This window comes from Nycticebus coucang, chromosome 18, assembly GCF_027406575.1.
Source record: "Nycticebus coucang isolate mNycCou1 chromosome 18, mNycCou1.pri, whole genome shotgun sequence".
Taxonomy (NCBI): Eukaryota; Metazoa; Chordata; class Mammalia; order Primates; family Lorisidae; genus Nycticebus; species Nycticebus coucang.
Window position 1 is genome coordinate 55,814,396 of NC_069797.1, and position 19,944 is coordinate 55,834,339.

At 47.8% G+C, this 19,944-nt stretch overlaps 1 protein-coding gene across 1 annotated transcript; it reads left to right on the forward strand.

Moving 5' to 3' along the window:
• The first annotated feature begins 1,254 nt into the window (after nucleotides 1-1,254).
• Nucleotides 1,255-19,101, forward strand: PSMD3 (proteasome 26S subunit, non-ATPase 3). The gene is made up of 12 exons (XM_053568141.1): nucleotides 1,255-1,677; nucleotides 4,635-4,825; nucleotides 6,094-6,231; nucleotides 9,076-9,212; nucleotides 10,274-10,464; nucleotides 10,621-10,724; nucleotides 14,986-15,100; nucleotides 15,209-15,328; nucleotides 15,471-15,574; nucleotides 17,309-17,464; nucleotides 18,497-18,547; nucleotides 18,630-19,101. Exons 1-12 carry the CDS (start codon nucleotides 1,458-1,460, stop codon nucleotides 18,705-18,707), a joined length of 1,605 nt encoding a protein of 534 aa, XP_053424116.1. The 5' UTR covers nucleotides 1,255-1,457; the 3' UTR covers nucleotides 18,708-19,101.
• Nucleotides 19,102-19,944: the final 843 nt, after the last annotated feature.

Sequence of the window (19,944 nt, forward strand, 5' to 3'; positions counted from 1 at the left end):
CTAGTGAGTTTATTCCAGTGATGATTAAAAAGTCCTGTTATCCATCTCATGGCTGGGGAGGAAGGGTAAGAGGACAGTTCAGGAGCTCCCAAACTGGAGCCCATATATTTCCATTTATCAAGTGGGTGTTTAATGGAAGGAACTATTTGCTACAACCACATGAAAAGGAGACAATGAAAGCTATGTAGGATATCATTTATGTAAAAAGGAGGACATGTGGGATATCATATATATACAGAATATATGGTCAAAACACATTCCCTGCCCTCTAGGTCCTCCTAACAGGGCCAGATTGTCTTATATACGGTCCATCAAAGGTATAAAACTCAGGACTTCCATTTATAGGAGATATAAACGTTCCAAGATAGGGAGAAGAGTTTTTATTTTGTGTCTTAATAAATTGGCTTCACCTACTCTAAAGACTCCGTGGGGGAGTCCTTTGAGATATAAGTGGGCAGGGTTTCCAGTCCAGTTTTCCTTCCCCTTGGGTACACCATCATTCTCTGTCTCCACTTCACAACAGTGTCTGCCTGGACGTACCAAGGCGCCCTCAACTGTCACCACACAATCCAAAAGCAGGTGTCCGGTTATCCACACTGACTCCGTGGTAAACAACATTGTTGGGCCGAGTTCTTCACCTCCCAGGAGCTAGCCCTGGGCGGTACGTAGGGTAGACCCCTATCTTTTATTAAATCCGCGTGATTTCTACAGAAATGCACCCTCCCCTCTATGGGCATTCCCAGGCTCCAGAAATGTTATGCCTTATTTACAGCACTAAGCTAAAATCTGACAAGGAAATCTCGATCCCATGGGATTTTTCCCACGCTCCAGTTCGATTTATTAATTTAAGCCCAACAGCCACTGGCTTCACGTCCCTTTTTCGCAGCCTTCTTTCCTTCCCTCGCGCCGGACGCAGTGGGCGGCGGTTGAGCACCTGAAGCGCGGAAGGCGACCCAGTCCGGGCTTGGGCGCCAAATTCACCCGGCAACTCGTGACGTCATCCATCCCCGCTCTTGGATAGGCCGTACCAACTCCACCTGGGTTGGGGTGCTCTTAAGTTCATTATACACCAGGTTAGAGTCTAAGGGGACCTCTCGTGGACATCCACAGAAATGCACCCCAGAAGGACTCGAAAGAACAAACACACTTAAGTACTCGAAAGTCCCACAAACCCACTCATACAGGCTCCACCCCGCTCCTTCTTTGAAGACCCGCCTCCATCCTGCACCTCGGCTGTTGATTTATCTCCCCTTTGTCGACTCGGCCATCTGCCCGCTCGGCCTGGAGTTTCCCAGAAGGCCCAGCGCTGGGAAGGGGTTTGCAGCTGCTCCGTCATCGTGTGGCCCGACACTAGCCCGCGCTCGTGTGCAGGCCGGACTCGGTTCCTGGTCCCGGGTGCGAGAGTTCACGCGAGGCCCCGGCCTCGGTCCCCGGACTAGGCCGCGACCCCGGGCGCCATGAAGCAGGAGGGCTCGGCGCGGCGCCGCGGTACTGACAAGGGGAAGCCGCCGCCCGGCGGAGGGGAACATGAACCACCAGGGACCCCGGCCCCCCAGGATGTGGAGATGAAAGAGGAGGCGGCAGCAGGTGGCGGGTCCACTGGGGAGGCAGACGGCAAGACGGCGGGGGCAGCGACTGAGCACTCCCAGAGAGAGCTGGACACCGTCACCTTGGAAGGTAGGGCAGCCCGGGCCAGGACGTGCCACGATCATGGGTGACAGCAACCCAGGTGATTCGGTTTCTCCTTGGGACTCCAGCGCAGCCTTCTCCCTGCTCCCTCAGTTCCCAAGATGCCTGCCCCCACTACCCTGATACTCCCCACCCCAGCCCCAATGACTGAATCTTTCCAGGGTGGGACCTACTCCTCTCGTATACCCCCAACTTCCCCATCTGGGGTTGTATGTAATCTAGGCCTGGGGACTCAAAATCCCTGCCCTTTCGGAGCCTTCCCCTTGGTCTCCCTTTACATCCCACTCCACTGATGCCAGCACTCCCAGTGTATGACTGATCCCTTTAAAAACCAATATTTGTATTTATGTTTGTGAAGAGGGCAGGATGACACAGAGTACTGGCGCCTGAGTTTTAAGAGTGTACAAAAGATTTCTGTGGTCCTAGCTTCCTTTGGCAAATTCCCTAAAAGAACCATTTGGACCCAGTATCTTGTTTCATAATTTATCTAACTGAAATGCCCAAACGATCCCTTTGCTCTTTTCCTCTTACTCAGGTCCCTACTCCTACTCTGTTTCTAGAGGGCTTAAACACATATGCACTTAAAACTTTTTAGTATCATCTGTTTGAGTTCATAATATTCACCTTTAGATTAAACTCCTATATACCAGTTTCCTGTAGTTATCTTGTTCCTCCAGGTGCGTGTGTTTTACTTTTCTCACTTAGAGCATCCTGACTACATTTGAAGTGGGTAAAGTGAGAGCTTCTCGCTGTGATCCTGGTGCTGTTTTCCTGGTCCCGGAGTGAATGGGACCAGATTACTTACTGGGTTTTAATTTTACTTAACTGCATGAGAAACTAGCTCAAAAACATTAAGATAAGCAAAGTTATGCTCCTAGATGGTGCTTTTGAGGATATGATAGTGTTGCCTACCTCAGCTGGTACGGAACAACAGGATCAGTATCTAGTAGAGATCCTCTTGCTTAAGACAATGATAGCTAGTGGCAAAGGTGCCACTCACCATTACCTGCTGGATATATTTATTACAAACACTTCATTTTCTTGTTGTAAAGTAATTCATGTTCATTGTAGAAAGTTTGGAAAGTCTGAGAAGTCAAAGTAACAGGGGAAAAAATCATGGTTAATATTTGTTCCTATGAATGTTTGAACTGCTCTCCTGTAATTGATAGAGTTTGTAGCAAAGCATTCCTAAATACAGATGATTTTGAATTTCGTGTGTTTTCATTTAACATATCCATAAACATAATGGCATTCAATTTATTCCAGAAACATTTATTGAATACTTAATATAGAAGTTAAGAGTACAGCCCTGGAATTAGTTTCCTCATCCATATGAATGAGAGTAATAGTACCTACTTTATTGGGTTGTTGTAAACATTAAAATGCTCAGAACTGGCTCAGTGCCCATAGCTCAGTTGGTTAAGGGCGCTGGCCACACACATCAGGGCTGACAGGTTCAAACCCGACCTGGGCCTGCTAAACAATGACGACAGCAACAACAACAAAAAAATAGCCGGGTGTTGTGGCAAGCACCTGTAGTCCCAGCTACTTGGGAGACTGAGGCAAGAGAATCGCTTAAGCCCAAGAGTTTGAGGTTGCTGTGAGCTGTGATACCAAGGCACTCTACCAAGGGCAACATAGTGAGGTTCTGTCTCAAAAAAAAAAAAAAGAAAAGGGCGGCGCCTGTGGCTCAGTGAGTAGGGCGCCAGCCCCATATTCCGAGGGTGGCGGGTTCAAACCCAGCCCCGGCCAAACTGCAACAAAAAAATAGCCGGGTGTTGTGGCGGGCACCTGTAGTCCCAGCTGCTTGGGAGGCTGAGGCAAGAGAATAGCGTAAGCCCAAGAGTTAGAGGTTGCTGTGAGCCGTGTGACGCCACGGCACTCTACTGAGGGCGGTACAGTCTCTACAAAAAAAAAAAAAAAGAAAAGAAAAATGCTCAGAACTGTGTCTAGCACATGGTGAACACATAGTAAACCTTCCATAAAGATTAGCTGTTGTTATATCATTAATGTAGCCCAGACACCTTGTGCTAAGTGCCCAATAGACAAAGGTAACCAAGAAACTACCGATTAATTGCATTCCCTTGTTGCTGCACATCTAAACTGTTTCTAGTTTCTTGCTGTTATAAATAGCAGTGCAACTTTGTGCCCAAATTTTTTAATCTACTTGTATTATTATTATTTCTTTAATATAGATTCCCAGATTCTATATGCCTGAGTCAAAAAGGGTGACCATTTTAAAGGTTTTTGATAGATAATTGTCCAGAAAAACTGTACTAATTTATATTATACCAGCAGAAATGTACTTCTCACTGCATTCTATATAATCTTTTTAATATGGCTAATTTGGTAATTTAAAAATATTTCCACTTGCAGTTATTCAAATACTGCTGAGGTAGACTTTTTGTCTATTAGCTATTTGTCTTTTTTCTTCTGTGTATGTCTATTCATGTCCACTTTTACTTTGACATTATGGCAATATAGTTTGTCTTAACCATTTATACAACCTTTTCGTAGAATGAAAATATGAATCTTTGATCACATTTGTTGCAAGTATTTTTCTTTTTTTAATGCACTTGTCCAGAAGTCAAGTTCATCAATCTTTTGTATTGATGTGTGATTTCTCCCCTGTTTACATTTAGAAAGTCTTTCCCTATTTTGAGATTTGATGAATCTCCACATATTTCTTTTGGTTCTTATTTATTATTTTCTTCCTGTCATCTTCTACTGCATCCCCCATCCCTGCTTTTTTCCTTGCCTCTTAATTATGTCTTAAAACATCAGTGTGTGGGATCTGTAAATAATGCTTAACCCCATTAGGGCAAAAGAGATGACTGGTCGCTTATTGCCCCTTTATAAGAGGCTTCCAAGATCTACTTGCCTACAGTGGCGGGGGAGTAGGAGGAGTGGGAAATATCATTTTTCTCTCCTCTGGCCTTCTGCAGACATCAAGGAACATGTGAAACAGCTGGAGAAGGCCGTTACAGGCAAGGAACCAAGATTCGTGCTGCGGGCCCTGCGGATGCTACCTTCCACATCACGCCGCCTGAACCACTATGTTCTGTATAAAGCTGTGCATGGCTTCTTCACCTCAAATAACGCCACTCGAGATTTCTTGCTCCCCTTCTTAGAAGAGGTGAGTGGGTCAGGGTGCAGGCTTGGTCTCAAACACCAAAATATAAGTGTTTCTCATCCTGAAGACCTGTCTTAGCAGTAGCACAAGGGAATGAAGCCAAAGCAGCCCATTTTAATACTCATTTGCCCAGTGACAAGGGAACCATCCTCCTGCCCTGTAGTGTCATTCTTCTAAGTCAGGACATCAGGACCCTCCTAACCAAACTCCTTTCCCACTATCCCGCAACATGTACCCTGTCCTCCTGGTGAGTGACATCGGGAAAAGGTGCCACTGCCTCTTTGCCTCAGCATGGAGGCTTCAGCATGGAAGAAATACATTGCAGTGGTTAGGAGCGTAGGTTTTAGAGGAAGAGTTAAATTTGAATCCAAACTCTACCAAGTAATATCTGTGAGGCTTGGGCAAGTGACTTAACCTCCCTGTGCATTTTTTGCATTTGTTAAATGTGATAGATTGGGCAGAAGGGAGGATGTACATAAAGCTCTAAGAAGTTTTCCTAGGACATAGCAAACGCTGATGAAGTAGTTTTGATAGTGGTAGAGGTCTCCGTGCCAGGAGAGATCTCTCCTTATCCTTTGTAGCTGGGAAATTCCCCTCTTTATTAATGGCATAGCCCAGGTTCCAGCCTCTCGACCTTCCAACATTTTCCATAGACGTGAAAACTCACATAATTCCCAGGAAGTAGAACAGTGAAAAGTTTATTGTCAGGGAAAGGGGGAAAATATACCATCCTCCAACCCCACCTTGAAGGTTTTCTAACTTTCATATTTGTTAGTTCACCAAACATGATTATTTGGGGGGTAGACTATAACACATTTGTTTTAGTTTCAGTGACTAGATCTGAAAATAAGCACTGTGTATATGTTGCTTCCCCCAGATTTCCTGTTCCCACAAAAAAAACAATTTTTTGGTCTCATGTTTTATTTCATCTCACTTCATTAAGTCTGAGAATTTGTGGTGGTTCCAGGTGTGGTGTTTTAATCTCTCTAGGTTGCAGACCCTTTGAGGATTTCGTACATTGTCCTTTATGTCACCATCAGATTGTGTGAAGAAGTCTGTTATACTCCTGTAATGTTTTATTGTATTTATTGTGTTGCCAACCTCCTTGACTTCTTTGCGAAAGACTGTGTCTTTAATTTGTATCCCCAGCACCTAGCACAATCTTGGCACATAGGAAACACTGAAAAGTGTGTATTGAAATACATGGAGGTGCTCCATAAATTCTTGGTTGATTGATCTGAGTTTTTGCATGATAACTTCTGTCCTGTCAGCCCATGGACACAGAAGCCGATTTACAGTTCCGGCCCCGCACAGGAAAAGCTGCATCGGCACCCCTCCTGCCTGAAGTGGAAGCCTATCTGCAGCTCCTCATGGTCATCTTTCTGATGAACAGCAAGCGCTACAAAGAGGTATTGTTGTATTACCTTTTTTTTTTTTCTTTTGAGACAGTGTGTCACTCTGTCTCCCAAGCTAGAGTGCAGAGGCATCATCATAGCTCATTCTAACCTCAAACTTCTGGGCTCAAGCGATCCTCCTGCCTCACCCCCGAGTAGCTTGGACGACAGGTGCACACCACCATGCCTGTCTAATTTTTCTACTTTTTGTAAAGATGAGGTCTTGTTTATGCTCAGGCTGGTCTCAAACTTGTGGCCTCAACCAATATTCCCACCTCGACCTCCTAAAGTGCTAGGATTACAGGTGTGAGCCACCACACCCAGCCTTGTTATTAAAATTACATTTTTAAAATGTTTAAAAATATACAGCACAGTGATCTACACGTAATAAGCATTGATGATATTTTAATAAATAACAGCTATTATGATGGGATCAAATAACTCTATTTGGTAGACTCCACTCCTGCCACTCCTCCAGCTATGCCAGCTTCCTTGTAGGTCACAGGAGTATGCTCAGGAGGTGACAGGTCCCACTCCTCAATTCCCTGTTTCTTTTTCTTTCCTCACAACCATTTTGTTTGAGCTATAAGTCACCCCTTTAAAGTATGCTATAATTTGGTAATTTTTTGTATATTCACAAGGTTTTATGATTATCACTAATTCTAGAACATTTTCATCACCTCAAAAAGAAGCACCGGGGTGGCGCCTGTGGTTCAGTGGCTAGGGTGCCAGCCCCATATACCAAGGGTGGCAGGTTCAAACCCAGCCCCGGCCAAACTGCAAAAAAAATAGTCAGGCGTTGTGGTGGGCGTCTGTAGTCCCAGCTACTCAGGAGGCTGAGGCAAGAGAATCGCCTAAGCCCAGGAGTTGAAGGTTGCTGTGAGCTGTGACACTATAGCACTCTACTGAGGGTGATAAAGTGAGACTTGTCTCTACAAAAAAAAATAGCACCACATGTGAATGTTAGTGGTCACTCCCCATTCTCCCTTCACCCCAGGCCCTGGCAATTACTAATCTGCTTCTCTCTGTAGAGGATTCTGGACATTTCATATAAACAGAATTAGACAATATATGAACTTATGTTTGAGTTTTTTTGTTTGTTTGTTTTTTAAGACAGGGTCTTGCTCTGTTGCCCAGGCTAGAGTACCCAGCTACTGCAGCCCTCAAACTGCTAAGCAGTCCTCCTGCCTCAGCCTCCCAAAGTGCTGGGGTTACAGGTGTCAGCTACTGCACCCAGCCTGGCTTCTGTCACTTAGCATGGTGTTTTCTTGTTTGTTTGTTTGTTTTTGAGACAGAGTCTCAAGTTGTCACCCTGGTAGAGTGGTGTGGTGTCACAGCTCACAGCAACCTCCAACTCTTGGGCTTAAGTGATTCTCTTGCCTCAGCCTTCCAAGTAGCTGGGACTACAGGCGTCCACCACAATGCCTGGCTTTTTTTTTTTTTTTTTGTAGAGATAGAGTCTCACTGTACCGCCCTCGGGTAGAGTGCTGTGGCATCACACAGCTCTCAGCAACCTCTACTCTTGGGCTTACGCGATTCTCTTGCCTCAGCCTCCCGAGCAGCTGGGACCACAGGCGCCCGCCACAACGCCCGGCTATTTTTTTGTTGCAGTTTGGCCGGGGCCGGGTTTGAACCCGCCACCCTCGGCATATGGGGCCGGCGCCCTATTCACTGAGCCACAGGCACCGCCCTTTTTTTTTTTTTTTTTAAGTTGTAGTTGTCGTTGTTTGGCGGGCCCAGGCTGCATTCGAACTGCCAGCTCCAGTGTATGTGGCTGGTGCCCTAGCCGCTTGAGCTACAGGCACTAAGCCAGCATGGTGTTTTTAAGGTGTATCCATGTTATAGTACTTAATTTCTTTTTATGGGTGAATGATAATCCATCATACGGACGTACCACATTTGTTTATCCATTCATTAGCTGGTGAACACTGGGTTCTTTCTACTTTTGGGTCATTACAAAAAATGCTGCATGAAAGTTTGTGGATAGCGGTTTTCTGGGTTTTGTTGGGATTTTTTTGGGGTTTGTTTGTTTTGAAACAATTCACTCTGTCACCCTGGGTAGAGTGCTGTGACTTCATCGTAGCTCACAGCAACCTCAAACTATACAGCTCAAGTGATCCTCTTACCTCAGCCTCCCGAGTAACTGGGACTATAGGCATGGGCTACCTGGCTAAGTTTTCTATTTTTAGTAGACACGAGGTCTTACTCTCACTTAGGCTGGTCATGAACTCCTGAGCTCAAACAATCCACGTCCTTCAGCCTCCCAGAGTGCTAGGATTACAGGCATGAGCTATGGCCCCCTGCTCCTTATTTTTTTTTTTTTGAGACAGAGTTTTACTCTGTTGCCTAGGCTACACTGCCATGGTGCCAGCCTAGCTCACAGCAACCTGCAACTCCTGGGTTCAAGCGATCCTCCTGCCTCAGCCTCCTGAGTAACTGGGATTATATGCTCGTGACCCCTTACCTGACTAATTTTTCTATTTTTTAGTAGAGATGGCATCTCACTCTTGCTCAGGCTGGTCTTGAACTCCTGAGCTCAAGGGAGCCACAGAGCCCAGCCTTCTTTTTTCTTTTTTTAAATTTTTTGATCACAGGGTGGCGCCTGTGGCTCAAGGAGTAGGACGCTGGCCCCATATACCCGAGGTGGTGGGTTCAAACCCAGCCCAGGCTCAAAACTGCAAAAAAAAAAAAAAAAAAAAAAAAAAAATTTTTTATTACATGCAAGCTTTTATGTGAATATATGTTCCCAGTTCTCTTGGATACACAACTAGAAGGGGAATTGCTGGCATATTATAACTTCATGTTTAACCTTTCAAAGAAATGACAGGTCATTGGATTCTCTTTTGGCTTCTTCCCCAGGCACAAAAAGTCTCTGATGATTTGATGCAGAAGATCAGTACTCAGAACCGCCGGGCCCTAGACCTTGTGGCTGCAAAGTGTTACTATTACCACGCCCGGGTCTATGAGTTCCTGGACAAGCTGGATGTGGTGCGCAGGTACAAGTGGCCAAGAGTCTCACTTGTGGCCCTTGGAGTCAGAGACTTGATGAGTCACTAGCACAGAATAGTAAACCTACAGAGGGCAATAAGCTGGTAGATGTGAGGTGCCCAGGAGGTAGCAGGGGTCGTGGCTAACACGGCTGGAACCATGTGAGGGGTTCAAAAGAGAGACTGATTCTAGATGAAAAAATGGCTAACTATTGAGCTGCTAAGAACTGTCTTCCAGTCTCTTCCCTTAACGCTACAATCAAGGGAAGACTGAGTAGTGGGTTAAAAGTGGAGGGACAGGGCGGCACCTGTGGCTCAAAGGGGTAGGGCGCCAGCCCCATATGCCACAGGTGGCAGGTTCAAACCCAGCTCTGGCCAAAAACTGCAAAAAAAAAAAAAAAGTGGAGGGACAGACCGGAGAACATTTTACTTCTTTGCTCAAAACCTACAGTAGCTCTCCATTTCTCTCAAGGAAAAACCCAAGTCCCCATGATGGCTTATAAGGCCCAGTGTGCTGTGCCACGTTACAGCCTTCTTGGCTTTACCTCCTGCTTCCACAGCTCGCTCCTCCCAGCCCTGCTGGCCTCCTGCTCTTCCTCGGGCGTGCCAGGCACGCTGTTCCTCAGAGCCTTTGCTCTGGCTCTCCTCTCTTCTAAGAGCACTCTTCTCCCTGCCTCCTCTAAGCTTTTGCTGAACCCTTACCTCCTTAGTGAGTCCTGCAGTGGCCGAGCTGTATAGAAGCACAGCCCCATCTGTCTCACTTCCCGCGTTTCTCGTCACACCCTGGTTTCTTCATGGCCCCTATTGCCTTCTTCCATGCCACATAGTATACTTTGTCGTGATCATTGTATGTCTCCTCCACTGAGTTCCCTGAGCACAGGTTTGTCCTTTCTGTCCACCTAGAATAGTGCTTCACACGGTGGGCAGCCCATAGTTGAATATTCAGTAAATAACCAGAAAAGCAATTTGTATAACTTTTCCGAGGGCTTGAGAGTGAATAAAGACACACAGACCATCCAGAGTGTTGTGATCTGAAGCCTCTGACATGCTTTTTCCTTTCCTCCTTGCAGCTTCTTGCATGCTCGGCTCCGGACAGCCACCCTGCGGCACGACGCAGACGGGCAGGCCACCCTGCTGAACCTCCTGCTGCGGAATTATCTACACTACAGCTTGTATGACCAAGCTGAGAAGCTGGTGTCCAAGTCCGTGTTCCCCGAGCAGGCCAATAACAACGAGTGGGCAAGGTACCTCTACTACACAGGTGAGCAGAGGGGCCAGCGACCAAATCCGGTGTCTCAGGCTCACTTGGTGCAGAGTTTCTAAGGGTGATACATGAAAGGCTAGCTTGGCACTCTGCTTTGCCGATGGCTTGGATGACACCACACTCATGACCCACTCTCCTTTCCTCCACACGCAGGGCGCATTAAAGCCATCCAGCTGGAGTACTCAGAGGCCAGGAGAACAATGACCAATGCCCTTCGCAAGGCCCCTCAGCACACAGCTGTAGGCTTCAAACAGACGGTGAGCCACAGTTACCATCATCCCTTTGCCCTCACTCCTCTGATAACCATTTCAGTTTGTTTCCCAGTACAGGGGGCCTGGGAGAGCATCCCTAATCTCCCTTATCCAGAAAGTTGTGTCAGGTGTCCATGTCATTTTCCAGAGCTCATGAAGCATACATTACCTGCAGCTGTGTTCACAGTATTCTTGAGAGATTGCTTAGCATATTTCTGATTTCCAGAACTCCTGACAAGTATTCCATGTGAGGGCCTGAAGTGTGTTGATAGACCTCAGGCTCTTACCTGATCCCTCACATGCTCATTCAGGAGCAGTGTTGTCTGTGGCCAAGGAATCTTGGAAATCTCCATAGTGGAGATAAACCTTGACCACCTATTAACTGTCGGTCACCAAGTATTTTGGGGGACGTTAACCTTGGTATTAGACATTGCAAGAGATAGGATAGAAGGATCAGAAGTGGTATTTCTGTGGGCAGCACCTGTGGCTCAGTGGGTAGGTCACCGGCCCCATATACTAAGGGTGGCAGGTTCGAACCCAGCCCCAGCCAAACTGCAACAACGACAACAAAAAAGAAGTAGTATTTCTGGCTGGGTGCTGTGGCTCATATCTATAATCCAAGCACTTTGGGAGGCTTAGGCAGGAGGATTGCTTGAAGCCAAGAGGTTGAGATCAGGCTGAGCAAAAACCACACCTCTTCTCTATAGAATTAGAAAAATTAGCTAGGCATGATGGCAGATGCCTGTAATCCCAGTTACTCAAGAGGCTGAGGTAGGAAGATCACTTAAGCCCAGGAGTTTGGGCGGCGCCTGTGGCTCAGCGGGTAGGGCGCCGGCCCCACATGCCGAGGGTGGTGGGTTCAAACCCGGCCCCGGCCAAACTGCAACAAAAAAATAGCCGGGCGTTGTGGCGGGCGCCTGTAATCCCAGCTACTCGGGAGGCTGAGGCAGGAGAATCGCTTAAGCCTAGGAGTTGGAGGTTGCTGTGAGCTGTGTGACGCCACGGCACTCTACCAAGGGTGATAAAGTGAGACTCTGTCTCTACAAAAAAAGAAAAAAAAAAAAAAAAAAAAAAAGCCCAGGAGTTTGACGTTGCTGTAAGCTATGATTAGAGATAGTATTTCAAAGAGATAGGTAAAGAATGTTGGCCAGGTATGGTGGCTCATGCCTGTAATCCTAATACTCTGGGAGACCGAGGCTTGTGGATCACCTGAGCTCAGAAGTTCAAGACCAAGACCTGGTCTCTATTAAAAAAAATAGAAAAACTAGCTGAGCGTTATGGCAGGTGCCTGTAGTCTCAGCTACGTGTAAAGCTGAGGCAAGAAGATCACTCCAACCCAGGAGTCTGAGGTTGCTATGAACTAGGATTCCACAGCACTCTACCCAGGGCAACAGAGTGAGACTCTTGTCTCAAAAATAAATAAATAAATAAAAGAATGTTGACTCAGCTTGAGGGCCTGTGTAAAGTCACAGAGACCAGTAGCCAGAATTCGGACCCAATCTTCCCAACTAAAAGCCTACTCCTACCTTTATATGACATCCACCTCCATAGTGCCCTTGACAGAGAACCGGATGAACATGTACAATGATTAGATCAGCATCGTAGAAGATTCATTTTGTTTCTGTTCAGAAGGTCAGAGAAACACAGATTTGTTTTTGATCAAATAAAAAGGCCTTGACCAGGTGCAGTGGCTCATTCCTATAATCCTAGCACTGTGGGAGGCAGGTGGGAGGATCACTTGAGGTCAGGAGTTCAGACCAGCTGGAGCAAGAACAAGACCTTGTCTGTATAAAAAACAGAAAAATTAGCCAGGTGTGGTGGTGGGTCTCAGCTACTCAGGAAGCTGAGGCAGGAGGATCGCTTGAGCCCAGTACTTTGAGGTTGCAGTGAGCTATGATGACACTACTACAATTTAGCTTAGGCAACAGAGTGAGACTGTGTTTCAAAAAAAGATAAAAAGCTGGGTGCAGTGGCTCCTGCCTCTAATCCTAGCACTCTAAGAGGCCAAGGTGGGTGGACTGCTTAAGCTCAGGAGTTTGAGACCAGCCTGAGCACGACTGAGACCCTGTCTCTACTAAAAATAGAAAAACTAGTTGAGCATTGTGGCAGGCATCTGTAGTTCCAGCTACTTGGGAGGCTGAGGCAAGAGAATTACTTGAGCCCAAGAGTTTGAGGATTCTGTGAGCTGAGAAGCCATAGCACTCTACCCAGAGCAGTAGAGTAAGGCCCAGTTTCCAAAAAAAAAATTAATCAAAAATGTAAAAATTGAAGGAAAAGGGCGGCACCCATAGCTCAGTGGATAGGGTGGGTGCTGGCCACATATACCAAGGCTGGGAGGTTCAAATCCAGCCCAGGCCAGCTAAAACAACAATGGAAACAACAACAAAAAAAAATAGTGGGGCATTGTGGCAGGCGCCTGTAGTCCTAGCTACTAGGGAGGCTGAGGCAAGAGAATCGCTTAAGCCCAACAGTTTGAGGTTGCTGTGAGCTGTGATGCCACAGCACTCTACCCAGGGCTACATAATAAGACTCTGTCTCAAAAAAAAAAAATTGAAGGAAAAAAAAACATCTTTTTTTTTTTGGAGACAGTCTTATTTTGTCACCCTTGGTAGAGTGCTGTGGTGTCATACCTTACAGCAACCTCAAACTCTTGGGCTCAGGCTATCTTCTTGCCTCAGCCTCCCTTAGTAGCTGGGACTACAGGAGCCTGCCATAATGCCTGGCTAATTTTTTAGTAGAGTCAGGGTCTCACTCTTGCTCAGGCTGGTCTCCAACCCATAAGCTCAAGTGATCCACCCACCTCAGCCTCTCAAAGTGCTAGGATCATAGGCATGAGTCATCACGCCCAGCCAAGAAAAAAGATTTTATTGAAAAAGTTAAATTTGGGGGCAGCGCCTATATCTCAGTGAGTAGGGCACCAGCCCCATATACCGAGGGTGGCAGGTTCAAACCCAGCCCCGGCCAAACTGCAACAAAAAAATAGCCAGGCATTGTGGCGGGCGCCTGTAGTCCCAGCTGCTCGGGAGGCTGAGGCAGGAGAATCGCGGAAGCCCAAGAGCTGGAGGTTGCTGTAAATCCTGTGACGTCATGGCACTCTACCGAGGCCGGTAAAGTTAGACTCCGTCTCTACAAAAAAAGTTAGATTGCTTATAATCTAAGACACACTAAATTTCTCTTAAAAAACAATTAACATACGGAGTATGTCATTTACTAGGGAGAGCCTTTGTAGGGTAAAATGGTGTTTTCAAACTAGAGTTTACTAGGGACGTACAAGTTTTCATTTTCCTGTGGTAGAGCCAGGTGGCAAGAAGGAACAGAGAGAGCTGGAGGGAGGTTGTTTACCGTTGCACTGTTGGCGGGGAACCCTGGAAGACAGAAGGTGGCAATGAAGGCATGTTTGGGAGAAAGCCTGCCACCAGCCCTCTCCAAAACTGCTTCTGTCTGCCTTTACCTGGCCCCAGCTTGCTGAATGACATGCAAATCATCTGAGGGTTGGATTGAGCTGTGGATTCTGATTTGGACAGGCTGCACAGGCGCTTAGGTGATGGCAGTGCTGGACCCACAGGCCACACTGAGAAGGGAGCCTCTGGCTCATCAACTGTGGGCCATCTAGTATTCATGACCACAGCTGCCTTCGCTCCACTGCAGATTTGAATATATTTGTCTGCCCATTCTACCCTCCCCTCTCCCATGACACTTACTGTGTGACTTAGCTGTCTTGTGTTCTTATTCCTCCTGCTGGGCATAAACTCCCTAGTCCACAGTGGGCATAATTCAGAAATGCTTCTACACTACAGGGGAGGGAAGGCCCAGTTTTCCAGCCAGCATTCCATGTCCACACACAGCTTATTCACTGAGGTTCCGCCAGGCCCCTTCCTGCATTTCTGCCCCTGCCCAGATAACTACCCATCAGTCCCCTCCTCTCCTCCAGAACAGTCCACTTCCCTGATCTGTATCCTTGGCTGACATATATTCCATTCCCCAGGCCTCTGCACCCTGTTCCCTCACCATTGCTGCGCCACAGAACTTGATCCTCTGGCCTCGCTTTGGAGCATTTGTCACCGTGGAGTGGTGTGTGTGCTGCTTGGCCAGATCAGCTTAGGGCTCTGTGGCCAAAGGGTCAGATGTTCCCAGGACCCAGCTCTAAAGGCACAGGTTTCAGGGGTTTCCTCTCTCTGTGGGCCTAAACACAGTGCTGCTTTTCCATTTCATTTTCTTCCACCGGTGGGAATCCCTGCCCACTATTCTCCTGTGTCACCCTGCCCAGGTGCACAAGCTTCTCATCGTGGTGGAGCTGCTGCTGGGGGAGATTCCTGACCGGCTACAGTTCCGCCAGCCCTCCCTCAAGCGCTCACTCATGCCCTACTTCCTTCTGACCCAAGGTAAGGAAGGCTGTCCCTCCCTCCCTCCCACCCCCAGCCTGCCAGACCCCTTCCACTGGGGCCTGCGCCCATTTGTGTTATCTGATCTCCACTGCTGTTCCCCTGCAGCTGTCAGGACAGGAAACCTAGCCAAGTTCAACCAGGTCTTGGATCAGTTTGGGGAGAAGTTTCAAGCAGATGGGACCTACACCCTAATTATCCGACTGCGACACAATGTTATTAAGACAGGTATGGATCGGAGCCTGAGGGGCCATTGGAGGACTAGGAGCCAGGATGGGCTTCTTCAAGGGCTAAGGCCAGCTTTGCCAGTGAAAGTGAACAGTGAAGATCTATGCCCACCCTGCCTGCCTCACTGCACCTTCCTCTCCAGGTGTACGCATGATCAGCCTCTCCTATTCCCGAATCTCCCTGGCTGACATCGCCCAGAAACTACAGCTGGATAGCCCTGAAGATGCGGAGTTCATCGTTGCCAAGGTGGGGCTTGTTCAGGCACCATGGTGGCCAGGTTGTCACCTTCCTGCCAGTTTGAGGCAGTAGCCGTGAAAGATTGGCCAAGGAGGGGAGTAGGTAATGCTGTGGCATAGTCTTCTCAAGGAGTGCCAGTCGTTTGCAGCGAAGCCAACAAGTTGCCAGAGAGAGAATGAGAGTGCACGTGAGTGTATGTGGTCTGACAATTAAGTTCATGAACTCGTCCTAGAAAAAGCACTGTATGTCTGGTTGCTAAATATCACTATGGTCACCTTCAAAGTTCTCCCCTGGGGAAGCTATACACTGACGCCAAAGCCTAGTCCACCCTTCAGAGCAATTTTTGAACTCTTTTTCTGGATTGACCATCAGACCTGTCATCATATTACCCTTGATGTCCTGAATGTCATCAAAATGTTTTTCTTTAAATATTTCCTTTATCAGCAGGGCATGGTGGCTCATGCCTATAATCCTAGCACTGTGGATGGCCAAGGTGGGAGAATTCCTTGAGCTCAGGAGTTCAAGACCATCCTGAGCAAGAGCAATACTCCCTCTCTACTAAAAATAGAAAAGTTAGGGGCAGCGCCTGTGGCTCAGTGAGCAGGGTGCCGGCCCCATATGCCGAGGGTGGCAGGTTCAAACCCAGCCCCGGCCAAACTGCAACAAAAAAATTGCTGGGCGTTGTGGTGGGTGCCTGTAGTCCCAGCTACTCAGGAGGCTGAGGCAAGAGAATCACGTAAGCCCAAGAGTTAGAGGTTGCTGTGAGCTGTGTGAGGCCACAGCACTCTACCAAGGGCGGTACAGTGAGACTCTGTCTCTACAAAAAAAAAAGAAAAGAAAAGTCAGGCATTCTGGTGGGCACCTGTGAGTTCAGCTACTTCAGAGACTGAGGCAGGATGATTGCTTGAACCCAGGAGTCTGAGGTTGCTGTGAACTAGGCTGATGCTACAGTACTCTAAGCTAGGCAACAGAATGAGATTCTTGTCTCAAAAAAAATTTTCTTTTATTTTTGGGTAAAGGATCAGATCAGGTGAGTAGGAAGGGTGTTCCAATGCAGTAATTTGTTCTTCGGCTAAAAACTATGACAGACAGTGGAGCTGGTGCACTGCCATGAAGCAAGAGCCACACCCGTCTAGAGCCAAGGTTTTCAGTTAGGATTTTCCTGTTTCTCTATCAATGTTTCCTTGGTCTGCTGTCCTTGTCACAGTAAGCCAATGATGTTGATGCACAACATCATTTGATGAATTTTTGCAATGTTTTCGTTAGTTCTACACATTTACTGGCCACCCTGACCTCTCTGCATCAGTGATGCTTTCTCTCTCAGAAAAACATTTGTACACTGCCATTTTCTTCATAGCATTATCCCCATAAACTTGGACTAGCATATCCCTGATTTCACTTCCACTCTTGCCAAGTTCAACAAGAAATTTAATGTTTGTTCATTGCTCTAATTCAAGTTCTGACATTCTTGCAACGTCACACAAAATCATGCAACAATTGTGAACAACACTCAGCAAGACACTGCCACACGTCAACATGGACACAGCTGTTGGATACTGGCGGAACAGGGTTATGAACCTTGTACAGTGCTGCCATCATAAAAGCATATGGTGGCATGTTCTCAAACTTAACTGTCCGACCTCATATGAGTGTGAGGAAACAGAGAACTAGGATGGGACACGATATGCTCTGACCTAGAAGATGAGCTTTCTGGTGATCTTCCCTGCCTTTGGGGGCTTGCAGGCCATCCGGGATGGCGTCATTGAGGCCAGCATCAACCACGAGAAGGGCTACGTCCAGTCCAAGGAGATGATCGATATCTATTCCACCCGAGAGCCCCAGCTAGCCTTCCACCAGCGCATCTCCTTCTGCCTGGACATCCACAACATGTCTGTCAAGGTGAGAAGCCCTTGGCTGCAGGATGTCTCTCCCTCCACAGCCTGGCTCCTCAGAGAAGGCTGGCTGGCTTTGTGGCCCACTTTCCAGCCTATCTCTGTAAAGTCAGTGAACAGCAAGGCAGGGGCTACAGAGAGGGGAGGGACCTTGTCGGAGTTCCACAGCCAATTGTGTGGGGTACTCCTGTAGTCACCAAGGAGGACCGGACAGGATTGAGAGGGCTAACTTCTAGATTTGGTTCCAAATTTGAGTCATTTACCTTCTTTGGGTCTCTGTTTGTCTGCATCTGTGAAGCTGGTAGTGAGGTGTTACCTGTCTGGTCTGCTTCACAGTGTTGGCAAGATTAAATGAAATCACTGTATTGAGACACTTACCTAAAAATGGGCTGATATCTGGCTTCTGGGTTGTTAAGCCCCATCCTCTGAACACTGAGTTTGATGCTGTTACTCTTTGGTTGCTGTATTTTTTTCTAATCTCTTTGTCTCAGGAAACCAGGGATATCTATGCTGCCTTGCTTAAAATCTGGCAAAGTCGTACTCAGCATGACACACAAGGCCATTGTGATCTGGTCCCTTATGTCTCGTCTTGCCTCACCTGCCACTGCCCGCCCCACCTAAGCTAGCCCCACTGTCCTCAGGCTTTTTACGCATGGCACTCTCCTGGAAGGCCCTCATTCCCATGACCGGCACCTTTCCTTCCTGGCTACCTAGTGGAGAGCATACTCGTTTATTCCTCCTTTTTTTTTTTTTTTTTCAGTTTTGGCCGGGTCCAGGCTTGAACCCGCCACCCCTGGTATATGGGGCCAGGGCCCTACTCCTTAAGCCACAGGCCCCGCCCATCCTCCAAATTCTAATGCTCACACACCACAGGGTTAATTTCTGCATCTAGCTCCCCACTAGACTAAGCTGGAGAGTGGCACGACTCATCCCCTGTCAGTGTCTAGCACACAGAGGGAAGGCAGGTGTGCAGATTAGACAAGTGCCACCTCTGCTTCTTTCCCTCCTTCACCTGGCTCCTCTCTCTGCTGCGCTCCAGGCCATGAGGTTCCCTCCAAAATCATACAATAAGGACTTGGAGTCTGCAGAGGTAAGCTTCCCTCTTCCTGGGTGAGACTGGATGGGCTGGGAGCTGCTCTGAAGCTTTGGCCTCACCGCACCTCTTTCCCCAGGAACGGCGTGAACGAGAGCAGCAAGACTTGGAGTTTGCCAAGGAGATGGCGGAAGATGATGACGACAGCTTTCCTTGAGCTAGGGGGCTGGGGAGGTGTGGGGTGAGTGGGGACTGGCTCTTTCTCTTTCCCCCTTAGGTGTCCCCTACCCAAGGAACCTGCCCCCTCATCCCACATCCTACACACAGCTCTCGAGCTGCATACTTGCAGGGGGTGAGAGGTGCTGGGAGCCAGCCACCCCCACCTCACCTGGGGCCCCTCCCCAGCCAGTGACTTAGCACACAGTGGCAGGCGGGCAGGCGGGCGGGCGGCCTCCCCAGGCAGGGTCCTGGCTGGTGGTGTGGGCGACAGAAGGGGAGGGATAGCCCTGTGCTACTCTCTGGGGAGTAGGGCACTGGAATTGGGATGTGTTGGGGTGTATGTTTTTTGAAGCTTCAATTATGATTTTTAAACAATAAAAAGTTCTCCAAAGCTCTTTGGGCATCAGTTACTATACTTCACTTTCATGGCAGAAATATTGACAGGGCCCCATATTTTTCCTTGTGTATAATTCAAGGTGCCTGATGGGTCTGCAGTGCAAGAGGGAGCCCAGGGTACAAGGCAGAGAGACCCTGAGCTGGGGGCAGAAGTACCTGCTTTTACTCTGGTAAACACTCTGGCGCTCAAATACTGGCAATTCACTAAACCTCTGAGGTTCCTTTCCCACATCTTTTAAATAAAGGATTAGGTTCAGTAGCCTCTTTGCTCTTAAAAGTAAGAATCTAGGCTTCTAGAGGCCCAAACAAAAAGGCTGACTTTCAGGTGAGGGGCACAGAGAAGAGCCCAGGCAGGTTGAGAATAGGGCCCTGTGGTGTGGGGGATGGGCTCCTCGATGAGCATAGTGTTTGTGGGGGTCAAGCAGAAGGGGGATCTCCTGTGGCCTCCACTCATCAACTTCAGCTGTGCTCAGTGGGGAACACACACCACCTGCCCAGAGCTCAAAAGCCTACCCGCCACTTGCCACTTAAAACAGTGCTCCCTATCTTGGGTCATTGAATTAGTTCGTGTGTTCTCTGGCTGACACCTGGGACATTGTTGTATATGTCCTCAGTGTTCTTGCCAAACGGTCTCATCTGAAAAACACCTTGCGGGTGTCTGCCTGTGCCTTAGCTGCATCCCCTACTCCACCTGAACTTGACACATCCTCCAGGCTTCCTGGCTCACAGCAATTGATTTTGGCCTCAGTTTTAGGGCCACTCGATAATCAGATGCTTCTCTTAGAGGTGGTGGTTGGTATGAAAGTTTTATCTTCCTGGCCAGTTTGTAAGCCCTTCCA

Coding starts and splice junctions, on each gene's coding strand:
- PSMD3 (XM_053568141.1), top strand. CDS start 1,458: ATGAAGCAGGAGGGCTCGGCGCGGCGCCGCGGTACTGACAAGGGGAAG. Junction 4,826..6,093: donor TGCTCCCCTTCTTAGAAGAG/GTGAGTGGGTCA, acceptor CTGTCCTGTCAG/CCCATGGACACAGAAGCCGA. Junction 15,575..17,308: donor CGGAGTTCATCGTTGCCAAG/GTGGGGCTTGTT, acceptor GGGGGCTTGCAG/GCCATCCGGGATGGCGTCAT.